The sequence below is a fragment of the Alligator mississippiensis genome, chromosome 2 (genome assembly GCF_030867095.1).
Source record: "Alligator mississippiensis isolate rAllMis1 chromosome 2, rAllMis1, whole genome shotgun sequence".
Classification (NCBI taxonomy): Eukaryota; Metazoa; Chordata; order Crocodylia; family Alligatoridae; genus Alligator; species Alligator mississippiensis.
The window spans coordinates 271,589,024-271,615,648 of NC_081825.1; the positions used below are offsets into that span (position 1 = coordinate 271,589,024).

Here is a 26,625-nt window from a genome sequence, read left to right on the forward strand (position 1 = left end):
TGTATTTTGTGTCTTTTTATATTTCCCCAGCCAGTATTGTTTGCTCTGCTGTTTGTGTTTTATGTTTTGTTAACCCTGTCTTTTGTCAGTGATTGTAAGTGTCTAACCTTTGTTGAATCCTGTCCCCTTGGGGCACTGTAGTGTCCACTATACCCCCTGATTATGCCTGTTATGTTCCCAGTATTATTCCCTCATTAAAAGGTATACGGTCAAGTCCCCAGTGGTGGTCTGGCTCTGCTCTATAGGGGGAGGAGAGTCCCTACACCTTCCACAGCGCTTGTGCACCTGCTTTGATCCCTTCAATTGGAGAGGGGGTACCTTTTGGAGTACTGCCAGGGTTACACATATTAAAATTCCAATCCTGCTGCCATCCAAGATAATAACAAAAAGCCCATTGCCTTCAATCACAGCAGGATCAGGCCCTAAAACTTATGTCAAAAATCCCAAACTGATTTGACACTAAAAGAGCATGTGCCAGCATCCCATGCCCATCTGTGTAACTATGAAAGGCACCTTTTCAAACCTTCTTATAGCATCCTTAAAGTATGTATTTCCATGTATTCTTAGGTATATCCTGAGGTATACTGGTGAAAGGAAAGAATAATGATCTCAGGATCTCGCTAAGTATCAATAAAGCACTAGTACCAGTACCTTTGATGCCATGGCATCAATCTCAAAGCCTCGATCTGGCTGATGACATAAAAATTACTGAGAAACCCCAGCAGGCTTTGGAATTCAAGCATGTCTAACTGATGATCTGATACCCCCAAGGAAGCAAGTAATAATCACTCGAATCTCTAAAGCAATAGCAATAGCTGGATCTTTCACCATGTGGCATTGATTAGTAGCCATCTGGAAGATATCAACTGGCCCATTACTAAGGCCATTCAGCTATGCCAATTTACTTGGAAACTGGTTCCCTTACAGCAGTAGTTACTTACTGATATATATGGCAGTGGCTCTCAACCTTTTCAGAATCAATACCTCCTGGATAGACTCAAGGCAGTCCTAGGAAAATGACAGTCCTTCGTTTTTACTCTTTGTAGCATGTTGGGATCCCAGGAGCTGCCAGGACACCCACTGGCGGCTCCGCAACCGTGCCCCGCTCTGCCCCTAGGGCACCTTTCCTTCTCTCCCACCTTGATGGAAATATAATAATAATAATAGATGAGGAAGAGGTTGACCATGGGTCTTTGTGTGACCGCAGTCAAACTGGACCCATACTGGGGTTCCTCGGTGCCGTATCGGTCTCTACTATGCCCAGGCCCCGCCCTGGACCTCTCTGGTATCAGGCAGGCCCCATGCAAGACCTCTATGACTGTGATGCTGCAGGACACCTCAGGCCTCAGGGGCTAAATGCATGGCCCTAATCCTCCCCTACATCATGCCCCAAGCCTTGCAGGTGTTACTATAATGATGCTTGGCCCTTTCAGGCACCATACCCCTGGCCCCAGTCTGGTCATGCACCTCTTGGGGGCCAGGCCCCTGGCCCCTGTATGGCCAGAGAGCCAGTCACTCCACCCACTCTGGGCTCAACAGTTGCTCATGCCTTGAGCCTGCCCCAGAAAGGCTCAAGGTCATTGTGTGCTCCTTGGACACTAATGGAATCTCCATATACCACCCCTACAGTCCCAAACCAAACCACCCGTGTAAAACTGTAACTCAACCCATAGATACCAAAATGGGAAGAAGCCCTCTGCCCTTTTAAGAGGGAAAAACTTCCCTCACCCCTTTGCGCTGGCATAGCTCCCAGCCTGCACTCCTTGTGAGCTCCCCAAGCTTCACTGTTCCTGCAGGCAGCAAAGCAGTCAGTCTAGCATCCCTGGTTAGCTCTCCCGGGCAGGAGCTCCTAACCCTATGGCTGGCAGGGCTAGAGTCCCTGATCAGCTCAGGCTATGGGCTTATATACAGCTCAAGCCTGAGCCCTCTTCCGGTTGGGTGAGCCTCTCATTAGCTCCCTGCCCCACTTGCAAGCAACCTTGCAAGGCTGCAAACTCGCTTAAAGGAGCAGGCACACCCCAGTGCCCTGCTACACTTGTTTAGACTACAGAAAAATAGCAGAGCAGCTTTCCTGTTACAAAGCACTCAGCAAGACCACAACTATGGATTTCTATTTGAAATTTCTAGGTTTATCTTGTGAATCATCCTTGTTAACCTAACAGTATGAACATTATATGGACTCCCATGGCACCCTTAAAACAATCTCAAGGAGCCCCAGGGTGCTGTGGCACCCTGGTTGAGAATCACTGGTCTATGGAAATGTCAGACAGTAGAAGTGACTTTGACATAGGGTTTTTCCACACATAAGAGTTATTCCGGAATCAGGTATGGTGTGAATTTAAAGCAAACTATCCATTCCAGATTAGGTAAATCTTTATATAATGAGAAGCTAAAAGAAGGTGCCATTTAAAATAAGCTTCAATGTACCCATTTGTACATTATTTAGTTCCCTTTCTTTGCTAAAATACTTTCTTCAGCCCTGCCAGCAACAGCATATTATCCAGTATTGGTGAAATAAGGGAAAGTATGGCCCAATTATTTCACAGGAGATTCTCAGCTTTTACCATATGTGCCATGATATCTTTCAAGTCTTTCTGAAGCAGACAAATATCTGCTTGAAGCCTTGTTCTAAAATCTCTGTACAGTAAATTGAGTACAATACAGCTTGCCTGCCTTATAAGGAAGAAGGGATGAGTCAACCCTGCTGAGATACGAATACATGGATCCAGCAAGTCTAGGTATTCAGAACCGGATGCTAAACCACTGAGAATGCCCACTGGGATACTGATGGTAAAATCATCTGAAATGTTTCACAATAGTACATTTCTCAGAAAGTTAATTCTTGTTAGCTTCCATTAGGCAAATTGTCCATCGCCTTCAGCAAACACCAGGCATTGGGGTCAGTTTGCAGCCAGTCACCCATAACCTTAGGCAGATAGAACCCTGAAGAAATGTAATGATCATTTGTCTCTGAATGGATTTCAGGGTAGAATGAAGTATGAATAGAAGGAAATGGCTACAAGTGTTGCACCTAAGGAGGAACAGTAAGCTAAATATATCATAGTCTAATATGATATATTATTTCATTAAATGGGGTCATTTTGTAATATGCCCTTAAAACTACTGATATTTACACATTTTCAAACTACAGATTACACAAACAAAATCCAGGAATGTTCATCACATCTCTTAAGACCTGATTCTGCTGTCAGTCATATGCTTGCATAGCTCCAAAACTTCAACAGCACATTTGCATGTGCTTTTTAAAGGCAAAAGATTATCTCTAACAAACTTATTTTCAGAGGTCTTCAGTACGAAGCTAGGTTTGACAGAAAACACAAGGTTTTAGTTGTAAGTGCAATTTTTGTCTCAGTACCCACCTTGTTTTCCAAAAGTATTCTGCCATAACGCATCTAAGATCACTATTTAATGATAAAGGTAGTAAGTTGCACAGGAGAGCCTCTGCTTTTCCATTTCAAGGAACCTGCCCCTAGGCTATGAAGTATTTGGCAAGGGCATATATCTCTTGTTGTCTTGCCTTCCGAATATTATTGATGATATTCACAATGGATTTGCCATCAAATTCAGTGGATTCACACTGCTACACATTTTGCTCAGGCTTTAAAGCCTGGAAGCTACCAACCAGTGAGGCAACCAAAACAAGAGAGTGTGAGTGGGAGTTGCCTTGGTGAGTAGACCCGGCTTACCCAAGGCCTGTGAATATATGCCAGTGGTTCTCAACCAGGGAGCTGCAGCATGCCAGAGTGCCACAAGAGCCTCCCAAGGATGCCATGTCACTGACACCAGTGGCACTGACACCAATGCCACAGGGTGAAACTGCCCCACTTTTTGGTTTTCAGGAATTAAAAGAAGCCCAAATGAAAAATTGCTGTAGCAGAGGCATCTGACTGCATTACACTATACAAGCAGGTGCACCCCTTCTGCTTTAGCCACTTCTCACTTCTCAGCACAAGTTGAGCCCAGCAGAGCTAAAACCGAAGTGATGCACTGGCTTGTATAATGTAATGCAGTCAGACACACTACCTCTGCTGTAGCTCCTTCTCAGATGGACTCCACGTGCCTCTGAAAAACAAGGCACACAGAATAATGACACCCTCCAGCAGCAGAAACAGTAGCCTGGAGATAGATGCCATTGCCACCAGGCAGAACTGTCCTGCATGCCTCTATGCTCAGGAGACATGTCAGAGCTGAACTGGGAAGAGCTGCAACAAAAACAGTGACCCTGCCTGCATTACATTATGGAGTTAGGGGCATCTTTCTGATGAACCCATTTCTCAGTTCAGCTCTGATGTGCCTCCTGAAAACAGAGGTGAATGGGATAGTTCTATCTGCCCCACATGCCTCCATTTCCAGGAGACTCCAGAAAAGTACAGCAAGAGCGCACGCTTCTGCCATAGCCACTTCCTAATCTGGCTCTTCCCAGATGTGGGGCAGATCCACCTGGCTGAGGCAGCAGTGGCAGTGGGGAGAGTATAATAAAATTATGGAGATCTAATCAGTAAATTAATAATGAAATTATGTCCCTATTAAAATGTTTATAATTTAATTTAGTGTTTTAAATGGGGTGCTGTGAAATTTGGAAAAGTAGGAGAGGGATGCCTTGAATCTAAAAAGGTTGAGAACCACTGTTGCATTTTTTGTTTGGTCATCTTCTGAAGTTTGTAGGATGAGGGTAAGGGTTGATATTGTGAGTAGAAAAAAGGTTCCACTACTTAAGGGCTTTTGAGTTTGCGCCTGTCTCTTATCACAACTAGGCCTTTTTGAGGTTCTAGCCAAAGTCAGGCTTTAAAAACCTGGGAGCCAATGGCCTGCAGAACAAGAAAGCAGGGGAATTTAAGTTGTGGGATGTTTGTGCATAACCTATTTTTCCCTTTAATCCAAATATAGAAGATAGCAACTGAGATGTCTTGGAAGAGCCTCCCTGTATAACAGGGGAAATCCTGTCATCCTCATGTGGAAGCTGTAAGATGTATATCATCCTTGAGTGCGTTCCTAATGCACGCTACATATGCATGAAGTGTTGCTTAATGGTACTTGGGGAGGGAAAGATTAAAGACTGGAAATGCAGCTGAGGACAATAATGGAGTTTAGACAGGATTTTGATCATGTGATGGAAGAAAGGAGAGATGAGGCTGAACATATAACTGAAAAACCACAGACAGCTGCTGAAATAGATGATCTGGTCAGATGAAGAGGGTAATCCACTGAGACACATGCCCAAGAGAATAAGGCAAAGAAAATGACTGGCTAGTAAAATAGAATTAAGAAATCAGCTTAATGTGTTAGTGATGAGAAGAAATAGGCCTGATCAAACAATAGGCTAGCATGAAAAAAGAGAAGAGCAACCAGTATGGAGAAAGAACGGAATTAATGAGTGACTGCAAGGAGGATAAACGAAAGTAAGAGATTAGATGACTTGCAGACAGAAGAAAAAGTGAAATGAAGACATCTCTTCAGTTCCTCTAGTTTTTCCAGCTCTGAACTTATATGTCTAGAACAAACTCTCAACACACCATATTTGGAAGGCCTTTTTATTGTCCCTTCTTAGTGTGCTATACACGGAGGAGGCCTCACCTGGAATAGTGTGTCAAGTTTTTGAGCACCAAGCTTTAAAAAAAGATATAGACAGTTTGGAAAGAGTCCAGTGCAGAGCAACAAAAGTGACTAGGGACCTAGGAGGCATAACTTAGGAGGAAAGGCTGCAAGAGCTAGGGTTATTTAGTCTGGAGAAAAGAAGACTGGGACAGGGGTTTGAAGACTGTTATCAAATATCTGAAAGGTGATTACAGACAGAATGAAGATAGGCTTTTCTTTGTGGCCGTAGGGAACATTACTAGGACCAATGGCCTCAAGATGCAACAGGGAAAATTTAGTTTCATAGATTCATAGATGTTAGGGTCGGAAGGGACCTCAATAGATCATCGAGTCCGACCCCCTGCATAAGCAGGAAAGAGTGCTGGGTCTAGATGACCCCAGCTAGATACTCATCTAACCTCCTCTTGAAGACCCCCAGGGTAGGGGAGAGCACCACCTCCCTTGGGAGCCCGTTTGGAGATTAGGAGGAACTTTCTGACTTTGAGGCTGTTCAAGCATTGGAGCTTTCAGCTTATTGTGGACCTTCCCATCTTGGAAGTTTTCACGAGCAGGTTAGACAGACACTTGGCTGGGGTGGTTTAGTCAGAGATGATCCTGCCAGAAGCAGGAGGCTGAACTAAGTGATCTTGTGCAGTCCCTCCCAACCCTACTTTCCTATTACCCCTCCCGTGTTAGGGCCCCTACCCCATTATTAAGAGGGGAAAGGACCAAGAGCTACACAATACCTCCAAGAAGGACCCATGGGGATATAATCCAAACATCAGACTGCAGAGGGGCTATTGCCAGGCTCAGACCTCTGAGAGAAGGGGCAGTCAGTCTCCAGACTTCCGTGAGAGACACTACCTAAGTCCTGCTCAAGGGTGACTTCAGACAGCAGAACACATTACGACGAGGGACATGCTCAGTTCGGATGGGCTTCACCTGTCCCCCAAAGGTCAGCATGTGTTTTCTTCTAGGTTGGCAGATCTCCTCCGGTGGGCTTTAAACTAGGCTCGTCGGGGGGAGGGGAAGATGAGGGCAGGGGAAGCTGTGGACCACCAAACCATGTGGCACCCACAAGGACAGCCCAGCCTGAAGAAGGAGAACATTGGGAACCTGCAAGCCATGGGGCGGCCAGCACTACAGCACAGGTAAGCAATGAGAAGGTAAGAAATAAGGGGCCCCTTGGGATTCGGAGCGGGGGGGCAGCAAAGGCACCAGTCGCAGGGCTCAAGTGCCTATATACTAATGCTAGGAGCATGGGGAACAAGCAGGATGAACTAGCGCTCCTGCTTGCACAAAACACCTATGACTTAGTAGGGCTAACAGAAACCTGGTGGGATTCGTCCCATGACTGGGCAGTACATATTGAGGGTTATAGATTGTACAGAAAGGACAGGGTGGGGGAAAAGGGGGGAGGGGTTGCACTCTATGTCAACGAGCAATATACATCAACCCTCATCAAGACGGAATCGAAGGATGAAGAAGTAGAAGGATTGTGGGTTAGGCTACATGGGGGGCAAGGAGAAAGGGATTTGGTGGTAGGGGTCTGCTACAGACCCCCACACCAAGGGGAAGAAATAGATTTGGGGCTCCTGAGGCAGTTCTCGGAGACCATAAAAGCTAAAGAGGCGGTAGTCATGGGGGGACCTAAACTACCCAGATATCTGCTGGGAGACGCAGACAGCAAAGTCCCACCATTCACGCAGGTTTCTAACCTGTGTACAGGACCTCCACCTGACACAGGAGGTACACGGTCCCACTAGGGGGAATGCCTTACTGGATCTGGTATTGGCAATGGGGGATGACATAGTAGGGGACCTACAGATCGGTAGCCATCTGGGGGACAGTGATCACCTAATAATAGAATTCTTCATAAAACGTCGAGTGGGTAAGGTAACTAGTAGGGTGAAAGTGCTAGACTTTAGGAAAGCTGATTTCAATGAACTCAGGCGATTAGTCAAGGACGGACTGCAGAGTAGGAGTTTTGAAGTGATGGGAGCCCAAGAAGGGTGGCTGTGCCTTAAGGAAATGATCCTTCGGGCACAAAGCGAGACGATCCCAATGCGAGGAAAAAGAGGGAAAGGGGCCAGGAGGCTTCCTTGGCTGACCAGAGAAATCCAGGGCAGCCTAAGGGCCAAAAGGGGAGCACATAAAAAGTGGAAACAGGGAGAGATCACCAAAGACGAATATACCTCCTCTGCTCGTGCTTGTAGGGAGGCAGTTAGACAGGCCAAAGCTACCATGGAGCTGAGGATGGCATCCCAAGTAAAGGACAACAAGAAATTGTTTTTTAGATATATAGGGAGTAAAAGGAAGGCCCAGGGAGGAATAGGACCCCTGCTAAATGGGCAGAAGCAATTGGTGACGGACAGGGGGGACAAGGCTGAACTCCTCAACGAGTTCTTTGCCTCAGTGTTCCTAAGTGAGGGGCACGACAAGTCTCTCACTGGGGTTGTAGAGAGGCAGCAGCAAGGTGCCAGACTACCATGCATAGACCCTGAGATGGTGCAGAGTCACTTGGAAGAACTGGATGCCTTTAAGTCGGCAGGCCCAGATGAGCTCCATCTGAGGGTGCTGAAGGCACTGGCCGACATCATTGCACAGCCACTGGCAGGAATATTTGAATGCTCGTGGTGCACAGGCCAAGTCCCGGAGGACTGGAAAAGGGCCAATGTGGTCCCCATTTTCAAGAAGGGGAGGAAGGAGTTCCCGGTCAACTATAGGCCAGTCAGTCTCACCTCCATCCTTGGCAAAGTCTTTGAAAAAATTATCAAGGCTCACAATTGCGAGACCCCGGCAGGACAAATTATGCTGAGGGGAAACCAGCATGGGTTCGTAGCAGGCAGATCATGCCTGACTAATCTAGTCTCTTTTTGTGACCAGGTTACAAAATGCCTGGACACAGGAGGAGGGGTGGATGTCGTATACTTAGACTTCAGGAAGGCCTTCGATACGGTATCCCACCCCATACTGGTGAACAAGTTAAGAGGCTGTGACTTGGATGACTACAGAGTCCGGTGGGTGGCGAATTGGCTACAGGGTCATACCCAGAGAGTCGTGGTAGATGGGTCGGTTTCGACCTGGAAGGGTGTGGGCAGTGGGGTCCCGCAGGGATCGGTCCTTGGACCGATACTCTTTAATGTCTTTATCAGTGACTTGGACGAGGGAGTGAAATGTACTCTGTCCAGGTTTGCAGATGACACAAAGCTATGGGGAGAAGTGGACACGCCAGAGGGCAGGGAACAGCTTCAAGCAGACCTGGACAGGTTGGACATATGGGCGGAAAACAACAGAATGCAATTCAACAAGGAGAAATGCAAAGTGCTGCAGCTAGGGAGGAAAAATGTCCAGCACACCTACTGCCTAGGGAATGACCTGCCAGGTGGCACGGAAGTGGAAAGGGATCTTGGAGTCCTAGTGGACTCCAAGATGAACATGAGTCGGCAGTGTGACGAAGCCATCAGAAAAGCCAATGGCACTTTATCGTGCATCAGCAGATGCATGACGAATAGGTCCAAGGAGGTGATACTTCCCCTCTATCGGGCGCTGGTCAGACCGCAGTTGGAGTACTGCATGCAATTCTGGGTGCCGCACTTCAAGAGGGATGCGGATAACCTGGAGAGAGTCCAGAGAAGGGCCACTCGTATGGTTAAGGGCTTGCAGACCAAGCCCTACGAGAAGAGACTAGAGAACCTGGACCTTTTCAGCCTCCGCAAGAGAAGGTTGAGAGGCGAGTTTGTGGCTGCCTTTAAGTTCATCACGGGGGCACAGAAGGGAATTGGTGAGGTTTTATTCACCAAGGCGCCCCCGGGGATTACAAGAAATAATGGCCACAAGCTAGCAGAGAGCAGATTTAGATTGGACATTAGGAAGAACTTCTTCACAGTTAGAGTGGCCAAGGTCTGGAATGGGCTCCCAAGGGAGGTGGTGCTCTCCCCTACCCTGGGGGTCTTCAAGAGGAGGTTAGATAAGCATCTAGCTGGGTTCATCTAGACCCAGCACTCTTTTCTGCCTATGCAGGGGGTCGGATTTGATGATCTATTGAGGTCCCTTCCGACCCTAACATCTATGAATCTATGAAAACTAAGGGTGCTGCCATCACCACATCATTACATTAGCAAGCTGCAGAAGCCAAACCCTGAGCAGTTGATTGAGAGACAGGACTACAGTGAAAAGCAGCAGCAGGTTTGTTAATTAGGCTAATAGGAAGCAGGCCAGATAGCAAGGAGGGGGCATAGCAGAGCCTCAGTTTTCATCTGGCTTTGACTGAAGCATGATGTGGCATGGTCTGGGGAATAGGTGCTTTACAGAATCTGGGGGATACAAGCTCATAGACTTAGGGGGAAAATCAGTCTGTAGGACTGGACAGGAAGGAGCTACTGTGAGGGACTGTGTGAAGATGGGAAAGCTTCACATGTTGCTTATGTTGTAGTCTGGTTTAAAGATTGTGAGGTATAGGAATGACTGAAGGAGAGGAAAGATCAACCACTGAAGATGCCCAACAGAGAAGATTAGATCATATTATGGAATAGACACCCAGTGAAATGGGATTGGGCTGTCAGAGGCCCAGTCAACTCTGACCAAGCTAGTAGAGCCCTGTGAGCCAGTGCAGAGAGCACAGGAGTCCCATGAGCCATGCCCAGGAGACCAAACAGGGGTATGTGAGATTTGGACTGAGCTGAAGAAAGAGGAGCCCAGTGAACAGTGCAGGTTGGAGAAGGACATTTCAAGTCACACCCTGGTAATTGGAAGGTAGTCCCCCCAAAGTTCCCAGTTACATCAAAGTTGTGGCAGGCAAGAGTGAAGGAGATTACAATGCAGTGGCCAAGGTGCCTAAACAGGTCTCAGCTAGGCACTAGAGAGCTCCAAGTCTACACCTTTGCATTTAATTTCATTTTAATCTTCCGCCTCGTTGATACTACTGGAGGACTTTGGGTCCAAAACTAGGTAATGGATTACTGTTATTAGTATGAAGCCAAAATAAAGACAATATTCTTCACTAAAGTAGTAATCCTATATTGACTAACTAATGACAAATCCACTGTTCTTCATGTCTCCTGTTTCTTACCCACATTGTGAAAACCTCTTAGCAACCCTTGGTCCCATGTCCATTTGATTACTGCCGTCTTGTCCTTTCAGGGCTTCCCATTTTTTCCTTCCTCCAGCTTGTGCTAAACACTGGTGCTAAGAATTAGCAAATTAGCTTCCTTTCCTGCTGATCCAGTTGAATCAACTCCTTTATTAGCTCCCTATCTCTTACTCCATTGCATTCTGGCTCTTCTTCTTCACCTGCAAGCCCCTACATACATTTAAGTCCTCCTTTATTCCTGTTCTAATTTCCTTATTCTTCCTTATGTGCTTCCTAAACCCCTTCCAAGCTTTAGCTCATCTTTGCCCTTAGTCTTTCCTTTTGCACTTTTGCATATGCTACCCCCTACAATTGCAATAGACAACTTATTGTGCAATCTGTCTTCTCATTCAAATCTTCCCTTTAAACTAACTTCATGCAATAATTCTGCATCCCATGTTTATCTGTTATAGCATATTGCTGGGCTATTAGCCATAATTAAAAGGATCATAAATAAGCTACAAGGAATTATAGGCAAATATGATTTTGTATATCATCACAAAGTTGTGTGTGTGCCACTGGCCTCTTCTGGTTAAATCAAAACCATTTAGTTGTGCCTTGTGAGCCATATACTGCAAAAAGTGATTCTCCTCAGTTCAGCCTTCTAGTGAAGGGGGATACAAGTTCAAGACTAGATAATATCATGAAATGTTGAAATTGGTCATCCAGTACAGGATAGACAAAAGGAAATGAATAGCATTCCCCCCCCAAAGTAAACAAAAATAACTGGTATAGACTGAAAATTTGCATTGTTTGGCAGAGAGCGGATATGAAGTGTGTATATATATGCTGACCTGCAGCAGCCAACGGTATATCTACACCATGCCCCAGAACTCTCCAGGCAGCCATCAAGGAGCATGGTCCCACCTACCAGCTGTCAGTATTGCGCACCAAACCTGAACAGGCAAGAGTGAAGATGCTTTGGGGTGCCTCTTGTTACCATCCTCAAACGTGCCCTAGGCAAATTTGTGGGGAGGCCCAGAGCCTCTTCAGCAAATAGGAATAGGCAGAGGGAAGGCTGTGCCCTTCAGCAGCAGCTTCAAGAGTGCCAGGGATGCAGTGCAGGCATACAGCAGATCAGGGGTAGGCAACTATATTGGCTGGAGGGCCAATTAATGCACTTTGGTGAGCTGTCAAGGGCCACACACTTAAAATCTTTTAGAAGATATCATTTTAACAAATTATAGATTGCAGCTTATTTTGTGTAAAGACCAAGGCAAAGAAGCTATTGGGTAGCTCTGCCTTCTTTACAGACTAGGGCTAGAGTCAGAAATTATACATAAACCAGTATAAGTAATTGAAAACCAGTTCAAATCCATAACACAACAAAAGTTCAGTGCACCTAAACCACTGTCAAAATGGCCATAACCAGTTTAAAATAAATCTGGATAGATGTAGTATCAGATTTAACTGATTTAAGTGAAATAAGTTTATTGAGCTTCTGTCCCAGATCCCCGCCAGATTCAAGTCAATTCACAGTCCCCCCAGCATCCCAGGATGCTTTGCACTTCCCCCACAAATTCACTCCCCACCCCCTGCCCTCTGCAGGATGGAAAGGCTAGGCTTGGCCCAAGCTGTCTGCTCCAGGTGAGCAGGGAGGTATGATCTAGTGCCCCCTGGCTTCTGGCCTGAGCCACTGCAGGCATATGGCTGTATTTCCAGAATTAAAAGTCAATGTCTGTTCACTTGCCTATTGGTTCAATCTACACAGCTTAAAGTAACCTCCAGGTCCAGATGCCCTCCACCCAAGGGTGTTGAGGGAGCTGGCAGGGGTCATTGCGGAGCCTTTGGCCTGGCTGTATGAGCATTTGTGGTCATCTGGCCAGGTGCCGGGGGATTGGAAACTGGCTAATGTGGCCCCTATTTTTAAGAAGGGGAGTAAGGAGGACCCAAGTAATTATAGGCCTGTAAGCCTCACCTCGGTGCTCAGGAAGCTCTTGGAGAGAATCATCAAGGAACATATCTGTGGGGGGGCCTGCAGGGGAGATCATGCTCAGGAGCAATCAGCATGGCAGGTCCTGCCAGACCAACCTGATTGCCTTTTATAACCAAGTAATTAAATTCTTGGATGATGGTGTCGCTGTGGACATAATCTTTCTAGACTTTAAGAAGGCCTTTGACACTGTCTCTCACCCCATCCTCATCAATAAATTAAGTGACTGCAGCATTGATGCCTGCACAGTTGGATGGGTAAAAAATTGGCTGATGAGGCGCACCCAGAGAGTAGTGGTGGATGGGTTGTACTCAACCTGGTGAGATCTGAGCAGTGGGGTACCCCAGGGCTCGGTCCTCGGGCCCGCACTGTTTAACATCTTCATCAGCGACTTGGACGAGGGGGTGGAAAGCACGCTGTCCAAGTTTGCTGATGACACTAAGATGTGGAGCGAGGTGGACACACTTGAAGGGAGAGAGAGGCTGCAACTAGATTTAGACAGACTACAAAAGTGGGCAGACAAGAATAGGACGGGGTTCAATGTAGACAAATGCAGGGTGCTGCACCTTGGGAGAAGGAATCCACAGCATACATACAGGCTGGGGAGTTCCCTTCTTGAAAGCACAGAGACGGAAAGGGATCTTGGAGTCATTATTGACTCCAAGATGAACATGAGCCGCCAATGCCAGACCGCAGCCAGCAAGGCCAGCCATACCTTGTCATGCATCCAAAGGTGCATCTCAAGCCAGTCCAGAGAGGTGATACTCCCCCTCTATGTGACTTTGGTCAGGCCACAGTTGGAGTACTGCATCCAGTACTGGGCACCGCACTTCAAAAGAGATGTGGCCAGCCTGGAGAGGGTTCAGAGGAGGGCCACCTGCTTGGTGAGAGGGCAGCAGGACAGGCCCCACGAGGAGAGACTGAAGGACCTGAACCTGTTCAGCCTGAGCAAGGGGAGGCTGAGGGGAGACCTGGTGGCTGCCTACAAGCTCATCAGGGGGGATCAACAGCAAATAGGCAGAGCTCTTTTCTCCCCAGCACCACCTGGGGTGACAAGGAACAATGGTCATAAGCTGATGGAGAATAGGTTTAGGTTAGAAATCAGAAGGCAATATTTTACAGTTAGGGTGGCCAAAATCTGGAACCAACTTCCCAGTGAAGTGGTCCTTGCCCCTACCTTGGGCAAATTCAAGCAGAGGTTGGATGATCACCTGTCTGGGGTCATGTGAATCCAGCATTCATTCCTGCCTGTGGCAGGGGGTCAGGCTAGATGATCTGTTCAGGTCCCTCCTGACCCTAGCTACTATAAAACTATGAAACCTGCAAAGATAGAACTGATTCAGCCTTGGGCTTTTTGATTCAGGCAACAGAAGAGGCCTCATTCTTTCTGAGAAAGTAGGGCAATTGGCTAGTCACCTCAGGTGTCTGCACACAAATGCATGGAGCCTGGGAAACAAGCAGGAAGAACTGAAAGTCCCCACACAGTCAAGGAACTGTGAAGTGATTGAAATAACAAACACGGTGGGATAGCTTGCATGCCTGTAGCACTGCCATGGATGGGCACAAACTGTTCAGGAAGGACAGGCAGAGGAGAGGAGGAGTTGCACTATATGTAAAAGCTATATGATTGCTCAGAGCTCCAACATGAAACTGGAGATAGGCCTGTTGAAAGTCTCTGGGTTAAGGTGAGAGGCTACTACAAACCACCTGACCAGGAGGATGAGGTAGATGAGGTTTTCTTCAGACACCTGGTGGAAGTTTCCAGATCATAGGCCCTGGTTCTCATGGGGAACTTCAGTCACCCTGACATCTGCTGGGAGGGCAATACAGCAGTGTGCAGGCAATCCAGGAAGTGTTTTGGAGCATGCTGGAGACAACTTCTTGGTACAACTTGGAGACAACTTCTTGGCACCTAATTGGCGAGACCAATTAGGTGCCATGTTCTTCTTGCCCTACTGGTCATAACAGGGAAGAATTGGTGAGGGATGTAGAAGTGGATGGCAAGTTGGACAGCAGTGACCATTAGATAATTGAGTTCAGGATCCTGATAAAAGGAAGAAAGGAGAGCAGAAGAGTATGGACCCTGGACTTCAGATAAGCTGACCTTGACTCCCTCAGGGAACTGATGGGCAGGATCCCTTGGCAGGCCAGACTGAGAGGCAAAGAAGTCCAGGAGAGCTGCTTGTATCTTAAACAAACCTTACTGAGGGTGCAGGAACAAACCATCCAAACGTTCAGGAAGAATAGCAAATGTGACAATGATCAGCTTGGCTTAGCAAAGAACTCTTCAGTGAGCTTAAACACAAAAAGGATTACAAGAAGTAGAAGCTTGGACATACAACTTAGGAGAAGTATAAGAATATTGCTCAGACATGCAGGGATGAAGTCAGGAAGCCCAAAGCACAACTGGAGTTGCAGCTAGCAAGGGACGTGAAGGATTTCTACAAGTATGTTAGCAACAAAAGGAAGGTCAGGAAAAGTGTAGGTCCCTTACTAAATGGGGGAGGCAACCTAGTGACAGAGGATGAGGAAAAGGCCGAAGTACTCGATGACTTTTTTACTTCAGTCTCCACAGGCAAGGTCAGCTCACAGACTGCTGCACCTAGCAGCACAGTTTGGGGAGAAGGTGGGCAGCCCTCAATGCTGAAAGAACATATTAGGGACTATCTAGAAAAGCTCAACATGTACAAGTCCATGGGGCTGAATGCAGTGTTTTTGAGGGTGTTGAGGGATTTGGCTGATGTGATTGCAGAGCTGCTGGCCATTATCTTTGAAAACTTGTGGCAATCAAGGGAGGACCCAGATGATTGGAAAAGGGAAAATATAGTGCTCATCTTTAAGAAAGGGAAGAAGGAGAATCCAAGGAATTACAGATCAGTCAGCCTCACCTCAGTCCCTGGAAAAATCATGCAGCAAGTCTTCAAAGAATCCATTTCTAAGCACTTAGAGGAGAAGAATGTTGTTAGGAACAGTCAGAATGGATTCACTAAAGGTAAGTCAAGCCTAACCAACCTGATTGCCTGCTATGATGAAATAACTGGCTCTGTGAATGAAGAGAAGGCAGTGGCCATGATATACCTTGACTATAGCAAGGCTTTTGATACAGTCTCCCACACCATTCTTGTAAGCAAGCTGAGGAAGTATGGGTTGGATGAATGGACTGTAAGGTAGATAAAAAGTTGTCTGCACTGTTGGGCTCAACAGGTATAAATGGCTCAATGTCCAGCTGGCAGCCCAGGGGTTGCTCCTGGGGCCAGTTTTGTTCAATATGTTCTTTAACAATCAGGAAGATGGTATAGAGTGCACCCTCAGCAAATCTGCAGATGACACCAACCTGTGGGGTGCAGTAGATACTCTGGAGGGTAGGGCTAGGATTCAGAGTGACCTAGACAAATTGGAGGATTGGGCCAAAAGAAATCTCATGAGGTTCAACAAGGACAATTATAAAGTCCTGCACTTAGGACAGAAAAATCCCATGCACCACTATAGCCTGAGGACTGACTGGCTAAACAGCAACTGCAGAAAAAGACTTGAGGGTTACAGTGGACAATAAGATGGATACGAGTCAGTGGTGTGCCCTGGTTGCCAAGAAGGCTAACAGCATACTGGGCTGCATTAGTAGAATTCTTGCCAGCAGATTGAGGGAAGTAATTATTCCATTCTGTTCTGTACTGGTGAGGCCACATCTGCAGTACTGTGTCCAGTTTTAGGCCCCCCACTACAGAAAGGATGTAGACAAGTTGGAGAAAGTCCAGTAGAGAGCAACGAAAATGGCAAGGGGGCTGGGGCACATGACTTGTGAGAAGAGGCTGAGGGAACTGGATTTATTTAGTCTGCAGAAGAAAGACTGAGAGGGGATTTGATAGCAGCCTTTAACTACCTGAAGGGTTCCAAAGAGGATGGAACTAGACTGTTCTCAGTGGTGACAGATAACACAACAAGGAGCAATAGTCTCACGTTGCAGCAAGGGAGGCTTAATTTGGAAATTAGAAAAAACTTTCTCACTAGAAGGGTGGTGAAACACTGAAACAGATTACCTAGAGAGGTGGTGGGATCTCCATCTTCAGAGGTTTTTAAAGGCTGGCTCGACAAAGCCCTGGCTGGAATAATCTAGTTGGAGATGGTCCTGCTTTGAGTAGGTAGTTGGACTAGATGTCCTCCTGAGATCCTTTCTAACCCTAATTGTCTGTGGTTCTGTGATTCTATGACTGCCTGTACTTTGTTTAGATGACCCCTTGAGGTCCTCCTTCCAGCCTTACTTCTCTATATTGTTCTGTGAATAGCTCGTACTGACTATTAAGCAGTGGGCCCATAATTTCCTTGGTCTTTCTGTTCTGTACAACATATTTACAGACCTTGTTGTTTTTGATTTCCCTTGCCAGATGTAACTCAGTTTTACCTTAAGTGTAACAAACTTAGAGCCAAATAGTATTTGCTTTTCTAATAGAAACAATATCACTGAATTTCATGAGTTTCTTCACATGAATAAAGCAAGTAGGGTTGTACCCGTTATCAGAGATACACCTCTTTTGAGATGCTCTTCAGAAGAAAGAGCAACACAACAGAAAAAGTAGCTAATGCAGTAAATCATCATTAGGTTAACTAACATCAACTAGTCAATACAGGAAGTATCTTCCAAGAAGTGTCCAACAAAAGATAATCTAATCCTGCTTTCTACATTAAAAAATGTGTCTCCAGCAGTGTGAGAGTATTTAGTCTCTTCTAGTTGTAAACAGAATAACCCTACTTCAGAAATGCTATAATCTGTCAGGATATGAGAGGCATGCTAAAAAACTTCAGTTCTAATTGTTTTAGTATTTGATTATAATACCACTGCTTTTTGCTTAAATGCATCCTTTCATTTGCAGCTCTCAAATGGCTCTAAATAAGTGAGTTCTATTTCACAACATCCCTGTACATTAGGTAAGTATTATTAACTCCATTTTACAGAATAGGAAATATGGAAGCACAGTGACTTCTGAAAGTCACAAAAGAAGTCACTTACAGAATCCAGATTAGAATTCTGGGAGTCCTGACTCCCAATTCCTGCTCTATTTTTCTCAGAAAACTCACCATCACAAACCCTCTTAATATCCTTAATGAGTTTTAGGCTCCCAAATCAGAAGCTAACGAGCCACAAAAAAGAACCTTTAGGAGAGAGCCCAAAGTGGTATCCTGAAGCTACAGAGTATCGAGAGGCTACCAGCAGAAAGGCACATTGGAACTGTATTTATAACTTAAGGTACAAGCCTGCTGTACAATCCCCATCTTGGAATGTATAATTACAGTTTTAATACACTGTATTTATGTAAAGGCAGCAGGACACTTTCAGATCTTCATAATGTGTTACAAGCTCCAAGTTCAAGATTGAACTCTGACTTCTGCCTAATGGGAGCATCACACAGGAGAAAGGAATCAGAAATTATAGTAGAGGTGATATCTTTAATTAGACCAACTAGATTTTTGCAACAAAAAAAATTCTTTACAAAGGAAATGGCAAGGCTCAGAACACTCTACAAGGCAATTGATGGCTGCTTCTTGGAGTGCTCTGGATTCTACAGGTGCACTGATATATCGGTCCATACATCGGGCTGCAGCCACCCCAAAATTCACCATAGCCCCCTCCCAGCACCACTGCCACCCACCCCAAGTGAAGCCCAGCCCAGCCCAACCCACATCCCCCTGCCAGGAAGAGCCCAGCACCGCCCCAGCCTGCAGGGGCAGCCTGCCCTCGCCCTGCACACATATCCGGGGAGCCACACCCCACCACATACCCTCCCAGGTGTGTGCAACAGAAGGAGCTGCCCTCCCCATGGCCCCCAGATGAGCTGCGGTGAATGTGTTTTTCCACATGCGGTAAAAACTTACCCTAAGCCCATGTTAACGTATTGGAGTAACTTGTATGTTTCTGTATAAATGACAGGCCTAGACCTGTTTGGCCACTTTGGGTGGATGTATCTGAAAGGTAAGCATTCATTCACACCTCATTCATGTCCACTTCAGGAATCCATGGTAACTAATGAATGGCCATCCTCCATTCTACTTTTGCAGAAGATGTGGTAATCCCTTTTGCTAACTATTTTGTTTGCAGGCTCCAAAGTCATCAAAACACCCTACCCTTTGCCAACCCCCTCCCCCCAAAACCCTCTGTCACACCCAAATCCACCTCTGTTCTCTTTGTCATGGCAAAACTCCACCTCACCTGCCCCTTTCATAACATACGAGCTAGTTTGCCTTGCCTTTGTTGGAACTGAGTACAAGGAGCAAAGGGACAGCAGAGAAGAAATAAAACAACATCATACTGCAATACAGCATACACTATGGAATCCTCTTCAGCAGTAAGGGCTAGACACCCGCTGTGCCCCTTTTACCTGCTCTCAATAAGCCCCTGTATGTGTGGTTTCCAAACAGCATCCACCCACATTTGGCTTGCCTGCAAGGGGTGGATGCTGGTCTCTAGCTTCTGTGTCCAGGAGCAGAGGGTGCTGCCTACGCTGCCATAGAGCAGGGCGGAATTGCTTCTGTGACAGCATAGGTGGACAGGCTTGTCTTCGATTGTTATTTATATGCATTCAGCAGTAATTAATTTTTTCTTTGTTTTTCTACAGTCCAGGATGAGAAGGCAGCACATATCCAGTGCTGAAGCCTGTCTTGCACAGGTAACCGGAGATGACAGCGACATATCCCCTGATAAAATCTTATCCCAAGGCCAAGGTAGTAAGGATGCTGACTTTGTTCCAGACATGGGAGACTGTTCAGAGCAAGAAGACCATGTGTCTATAGAAGCTTCATCCAGTTCAAATGAGGAGGAGTTGGTGCCACAAGCAGAAGTGATGCCAACACTTCCAGTGGGAAAGGGAAGAGGACCAGGCCGGGGCCACCATGGAAGACCAAGGAGAGCTACAGCAGGATGTGGAGCAGAATCACTGCCACCACCCCCAAAAAACATTGCAGATGATGACACCTTTAGAGGAAGGAATGGCAGGGTTTGGGGAAAAAAGTCCACAGCTAGTCCATTATCAGAGAACAACCAAGGACATAGTCTATGGAAGTGCTAAGCCAACAAGAGAAAGTAATAAAGATACAATGGTAGAAGTGTTCCACCTGTTTCTCTCACAAGACATCCTGACTGTTATCATAAGAGAAACAAACAGAGGCAGAAAGAAGATTCAGGGAGTAGAATGATAGCCATCCTGAAAACAGAAAGGAGTGGAAAAAGTTGGATGAAACAGAGCTGAAAGCCTACATTAGCCTCCTAATACTGAGTGGTCTATACCACGATGGTCACAAGGCACTGGAGGAGATGTGGGAGCAATGCACCAGGCATCCTTGCTTCTGTGCCACCATGAGTTAAAAACGATTCCATCAAATCACCAACTACCTGAGATTTGACAACAAACTGACACATGAGGAAAGGAGAGCTGTGGACAAGCTTGCTGTCTTCAGAGATATTTGGACACAGTTTGTGGAGCAGCTCAGGAAATGGCATATTCTAGGAATACACCTGACGGTTGCTGAGCAGCTCATTGCATTCAGGGGTTGCTGTCCCTTCAGACAGTATATGCCCAGGAAGCCTGCCAAATATGGCTTGAAAATTCGGTGGTGCTGTGATGCAGTAACATCATTCCCCCTGTCTGGAGACATCTACCTGGGCAAACAATCAGAAGCTCCACACCAAGGTAATCTTGGTACCCAAGTCATTGAAAAACTGATTCATCCCTGGTACAAGATGGGAAGGAATATTGTGGGTGACAATTTCTTCACAAGTACTGACCTGCCAGAAAGGCTGCTACAGCAGGACTTGACCTATATGGGTATAATTCAGAAAACAAGGTCAATATCCCAAACAAAATGCAAGCAAATCAAACAAGGGAAACTTTTTCATCCACTTTTGCTTTTGATGGGGAACTTACCCTAGTTTTCTATGGTCCAAAGAAGTCCAAAGTTGTGCTGTTGCTGTCAAGCATGCACCATGACCTGTCAGTGGGTGGAGAGCAAAGAAAGCCGGACATCACCCATGACTATAATAAAAACAAGAGTGGGGTGGATAACCTTGACCACTTAGTCCATATAACCACCTGCAGACAGAAAATCAACAGGTGGCCAATGACACTATTTTTCAATATGCTAGATGTGGCTGCCATTGCCAACCTCATCATTTGGCTAGGCCACAATGCAAACTGGACGCAAAGATCACATTTAAGAAGACAGTGCTTTTTTTTTTATAGGCACTTGTGATCAACAGACAAATAAAATTAAGAATGATGGATGCACATAATCTGTCTAAGTTCATCGAGTCTGATATGACTGCCCTAAATTACAAATTGCCACAACACACCCAAGTAGAACCTTCTGCAAGCATGAGTGGACATCGTGCAATTTGCTTGTGTGCACCAGAGTACATCACTGCTGCTTTGTAAGGAATGCAATATTTAGTTAAAACAGTTAGGAAATGTTTTTGGAAGTAATTGTTAGTTTGAAAACAGTGTGAACTACAAACTTAGCATATTGTTCATTCATGTTTTGAAACTCTAAAAAAAGTTTACATTTTGTTCATAGTTCTAGTTAAATAATATTTTCAGTTCAAATCATCATAAATACTCTTTCAAACAATCTGGATGTTTAATAAATAGTTTTTGGTAGATTTATACTGTTGTCACTGGTTCCATTTTGTTCATGCGGGTGGGGTAACAAGTTACCCCATGAGACCAACAATGTTGAATTATAGGGTAACAACTTACCCTATGAGAATAACAACGGTTACAGTTTCATGAGAATGGATGAGGGTTAAGCAAGGAACAACAAGTAGATGTAATAAATAAGAGGAATGGAGGAAGGAAGATGAAAACAAGTAGCAGCAGAATAGTAGGGCCAGATTTTTTTTCCACCTATAGGCCTCTGAATGGATTTAGACACTTAAAGGCAATCCTTTTCAACCCAGTTTGAAAATGCATCTACAGTTGTAACATCTTAGCCTTTAAACTAAGTCACAGAAAAACAGTGAGAAGGAGGAGGACCCACCCACCTTCTGCATTAACAGCTTCAGGGTGGAATGTATCTGGCCCTGTGTATACAACAACATGTTCTGAGATATTTACATAGGGCTCTGCGTGGAGAGGAACTAATTACCCCTACTTCCATTAATTTACACGAGCATCATTTCAAGCCTTTAACTGACCAAAGTGACAGTAGTATAACCAAATAAGAAACAATCAATAGTTAGTTGGTAGATTAGATCTTGTACAAATTTTTCATTCTAAAAATCTAAGGTGTTTTCAGTAGTAACTCAGCTAAGTGACTTTTTAAAAACTATATGAAGTAAAATGACGAGAGGAGCTAAGCCCTTGCAGAAATGGGTTAAATTTTCCCTCAAATTAATGGGCCAGATCTTGATGTGACTGCTTTTCTTACCCTTTCTTTACATAATTGAGTTTTCATTGTATGATAAAGCGCTCTAAAAACACCAGACTATTTAAACCTGCCATTGAGAGCAGAGTTCAAAGCAGGGAGAAAAAACAGGTATAGGTATGCCTGGTCATACAAGGTCAAAATAAGAGTTCCAAAGGGGAATAGTACTATCAGCATGGCACAAAAATAAATTAGTACAAACCAGCTAATGAATGTATTTAGTCTTGAATTTGGCAGTAGGTTTCTATGAGATTCCACAAAAACCTGCTGATGGGAGACATGAGGACAAATAATCTAAGCAACTTTTAAAATGGAGCTTGATCAATATATGTAAGGGATTATATGACAAGGTTGCCTGTGATGGCAGGGGACTGAACTCAGTGACCTAGAAGGACCCTCCCAGTCCTCTGTTCCTACATTCTGGAAACTGAAATACTGAGCTGTGTTTATTCAGAGAAGAGATTCAGCTTGTGGCAACACATATGACCCCATCCCACCCACCCCATCACATTGTATCTACCTCCCACCAAGTAGTGAAAAGTACAATTCAGTTTTGGTAGTTCATTCATCCCTTACCTTAATGGATGAGAAATCATTCTCTATGTGGGGCTCATTGTTTTTTTAACCAAATGCACTTTCTCTTCTATAAGTTCCCTCCTTAAAACCTATTTTTTCCCTTTACAGCATATTCATCTTTGCTGATAGTGTGGATTGAAAATGCCAGTTCCATATAAGTCAATAAAATGAGTCAAGTAGGACCTAAATATGTATCTTACAACCAGCATTGTGGTAGTTGAGCACCAATTCATTTCAGTGATTAACATTTTGACCTGGCTTTAAACAAACCACCTCATCAGTCCCCTGAGTCTTTTAAAGATCTTTGGCCTTTTGAAAATGTGTGCTGTTTTAGAAAATATTGCTGGGTTAATCCATTGTAGAACAATCTGAGATGGCCATTGTTTTTTTAAATGTAATGCAATGTTCTTCTTCCACACTATGACACTGGTCACTAGTAGGAAACATCAATGGACGTACTTCCGGCATTATTAGCCAAGGCGGTACAATATTCTAAATAAATGAATGCTAGACATAACTAGGGGCCTACGTAGTTTATATCTGACAACCAGAACAAGGCAACCAACACACACTCAGATAGAGTCTGGTGCATGAGGCTATATTGTCACTGGACTCAAACCCTGTGTTTTGATCATCAAGATTGCTTAATTCCTTTTGCAACCTTTGTAATTCCTTTCACTGCCAGAGTTCTGCATTTGGATCTTTCGAGTTAAAAAGGTACCGCCACCTGTAACTCCGCAGACACCATGGGATGCAAGATTTCGCATTATTTTAGACATATGCCTGCAAATCAAACAAAAACGGTAGCATGTGCAATTATAAATAGACTTCTTTTTGTAGGGATCCCAGAGGTTCTGTAGGGGCCATTTTTACTGTCATTTATATCTACATGAGCTCATTTTAAAGATTGAATCCTAAGGGTTCAACCCTGCACTCCTTGTTCACATGACTCATTCTTTAATGGGGCTATTTATGATAGTAAAGCATAAGGGGATTACTCATGTAAGGGTTACAATAGTTTTCCCTACCAATTTTATCCTCCTCCATTAGACATTTATACACTTCCTGTGTTTGTTACAAAATTGGAAATTAATCTGGCTTTTTTTTTCTCTCTTCCTCGTAATATATTGGCATCATTGATGGTTGGCTGATGAGGCCAATTCAACCTGGGAAATAAGTAGTACTGTCCTTGAGTCATAGGGAAGCAGGGTTGGGAGGGACCTCTAGATGTCATCTAGTCCAGTGCTTCACAAACTGTGGGTCATGACCCTAAAGTGGGTCACAAGAATATATGAAAGGGTCAGGAACAAACTTTAAAAATGGATTCTTCTTTAAAGGAGAAAAACATGGGAAACTGTGGCTTTTCCCTTGCAGGCTGGCCAAGCTCCACCCTGCAAGGGGCTGCTTAGGGCCCCCCCTGTGCTGGGAGCAGGGGCAGCAGGTCAGGAGTCAGGGGCACTGGGTTGGAACTGGCCATGGATGGTTACAAATGGGTCCTGGTGCAAAAACAGGTTGAGAGCCACTGATCTGTCCAATGCCCTGCCTGAGGCAGGATCCTCCCTATCCAACCCATCCCGTACAATCCCTTATCTAGGCTCCACAGCAGACTGCCCTCAACCCTAGGAGGTCAGCTCAGGGCAGGGGAAATCGGCGGGGCCGCTGTCACCCACTTGCGGTGCCCGGAGCTCTGGGCGCCTCAGCCCAGACACCTGTTGTGGGCCCGGCTGAGAGCGCGGGCAGCACCACTCGCACCGCAGCCCGCAGGGGATTTGCCCGGGGCTGGTCCCTTGCGGCGCCGAGGCGGCCCGAAGGCGCTAGCGCACGAGAGCGCCGGGAGCCGCTGCCTTTGTCTCCCCCGGGCCGGCTCCCGCACCTCAGCCCGCAGCGGGGCCCGCCTCGCAGTCCGGCTGCGCCGGGGAAGTGCTCGGAAGGGCCATCTCGGAGCTGACACCCGGGAAGGGGAGCCCAGCCCCGCCGCAGCGCGACCGCCGCCCCAGCGCTGCCTCCGCGCCGCGTGCGGCTCCAACTCGCTCTGCCCCAGGACTCCTGGGGCGTGGGGGGAGGGGCGATGAGCAAAACGGGGCACCATCCCCCCCGCGAGGCCTGGCAGGGGAAGGGGTGCTGCCACCCGTGCAGCTCCCAGCCCCGCACTGGCGCAGCCCGCAGCTCCCCCTCGCCCAAGTCCCCGCGGAGCCGTCAGGGCAGAGAGTGGCCCGCGGGCGCCCTTAATGCGGGACAGGCCCGCACACACACACCTGGCCGGAGCTGCCCAGCGGCACCTCCCGGCGGGGGCACTGAGCAGACAGCGGGCACCAGCACCAGACAATGATCGCCGGGAACAACAAAGGAGCCCCGCAGGCCCATCGCACCACCAACGCCCCGCTCCCCCCGGACAAGTTTGCCCCAGGAAGCCTCCAAGCAGCCAGGAGCAGGGGAGACGCCTCCAACGTGCCGCCACAACTTCCACGGAGGGAAATGCCCCCTGCCCCCCACGCCGGATCCCCCCGCGGGGGCACATGGAGAGCAGGCTCCCGGCATGGGGCTCCACCTCCCCTCCCCACCCCCCAGCACAAGGCATCCCCCCCGCGGGCAAGTGAGAAGCGGCACCAACCTTTAGGATCCCAGTTCACCTGTTTCCTTGGTGTCTCGATTGGAAATTTCATCGCTTCCTTTGGCGCAGGGAGGGAGCGATTCAATAAATCCCCGACCTTCCTGTCTCGACGCTGCAGTCACACAAATTAATTTCGAATTAGCAGGAGCCTGCGCGGCCGGGCTGAGCCGAGCTGCTGGTTGCCAGGCGAAGGGGATGTCCAGCCCGCGGCGCGGTGCGGCTCGGTGCGGTGCGGCTCGGTGCGGCGCGGCGCGGCGCGGGGGCGGGGGCGATGCGGCGCGCGGGGGCATCAGCTGCGAGGGGCCGCGAGCTGCCGGGGGGGCTCCATGCGCAGCTGGCCGGCCCGGGCCCGTGCAGATGTGCGGGGCTAGTCACTGCAGCATGACACGCGCCGCGGGCGCCCACGTGAGGGTAGCTGCGGCTCCGGGGGAGCAGCAGCCGCGCCTCCCGGCTCCCGCAGCCGGGGAGGGGGAGACGCCGCCACCCTCCCCCGCGGAGCCGCGCCCGGCGCCGGGAGAGCAGAGCGCGGAGTCCGCCGCCGGGGCGGGCGGGCTGGCGGGAGGGCGGGGAGGCCGCCCCGGCTGAATGCAGCAGCCGAGCAGAGGCGGAGAAAGGAGGGGGCTGCCGGGCTCGGGCGGGCTGCTCTCTGCGCTGCCTGGGGCAGGTCCTCTGCAGGTGCCGGGGGGGGGCGGGCGCGGAGACCTAGGGGAGTCGCTGCGCGGGCTCCGGCGGAGTTTGCGGGCGGAGACACGCCGGAGTGGCCGCGAGCGGCGGCGGCGGCGGCACATGGCAGGAGCGCCAGCCCGAGTCTCTGCAGCAGACAGGGGGAGGGGGCGAGCTGCACGGCCCGGGCTGCAGGACGGGGCGGCCGCCGCCCTGGGGTCCCCCCCAGCCCCTTTTCTTTCCGAAAAGATCCCTGCCCAGCGCTGGCGCCGGCACGAACCCGCGCCGGAGCCGGGGATGAGGCTCAACTGGTTCTCGCTTAGCCCTGCGGTGCCCTGAGGGGGGAGAGGGGGCGGCTGGGTTGTCTTTTCCCTCACATTTGTCAGCCCCCCCCCCCCCTTTTGCTCAGTCTCCATCCCCCCCCCCCCCCCCCGCCCGGCTCCAGTGACAAGGTTGCACGCCCAGCCCGAGGCAGGCAGGTGCCAGTGAGCTCCAGGGCTGGCTGCATCTTGAAGCAAGAGTCACAATATTTGCGCAAGGCTCCGTCCCAGCGGAGGAGAGGAAAACAACCGGAGTCGCCCCGGGGAGCTGAAGGGAAAGCGAGAGTGCTTAACTGTGTGCTGGCGCCTTTTCTTCACAGCGGGCAGCCGGCTTTGCCATGATGGCATCTCCGTGCCTCAGCGTTGGGGTGAAAAGGGAGGGCCCAGC

At 47.6% G+C, this 26,625-nt stretch overlaps 1 protein-coding gene across 1 annotated transcript in view; it reads right to left on the reverse strand.

Moving 5' to 3' along the window:
* KCNK10 (potassium two pore domain channel subfamily K member 10) overlaps positions 1-25,480 on the reverse strand; it is a 163,903-nt gene extending 138,423 nt beyond the window's left edge. Inside the window, exon 1 of the mRNA XM_014596411.3 lies at positions 25,255-25,480. Coding sequence (XP_014451897.1) covers positions 25,255-25,306 — 52 coding nt within the window. The 5' untranslated portion in view covers positions 25,307-25,480. The remainder of the gene's footprint in view (positions 1-25,254) is intronic.
* Positions 25,481-26,625: the final 1,145 nt, after the last annotated feature.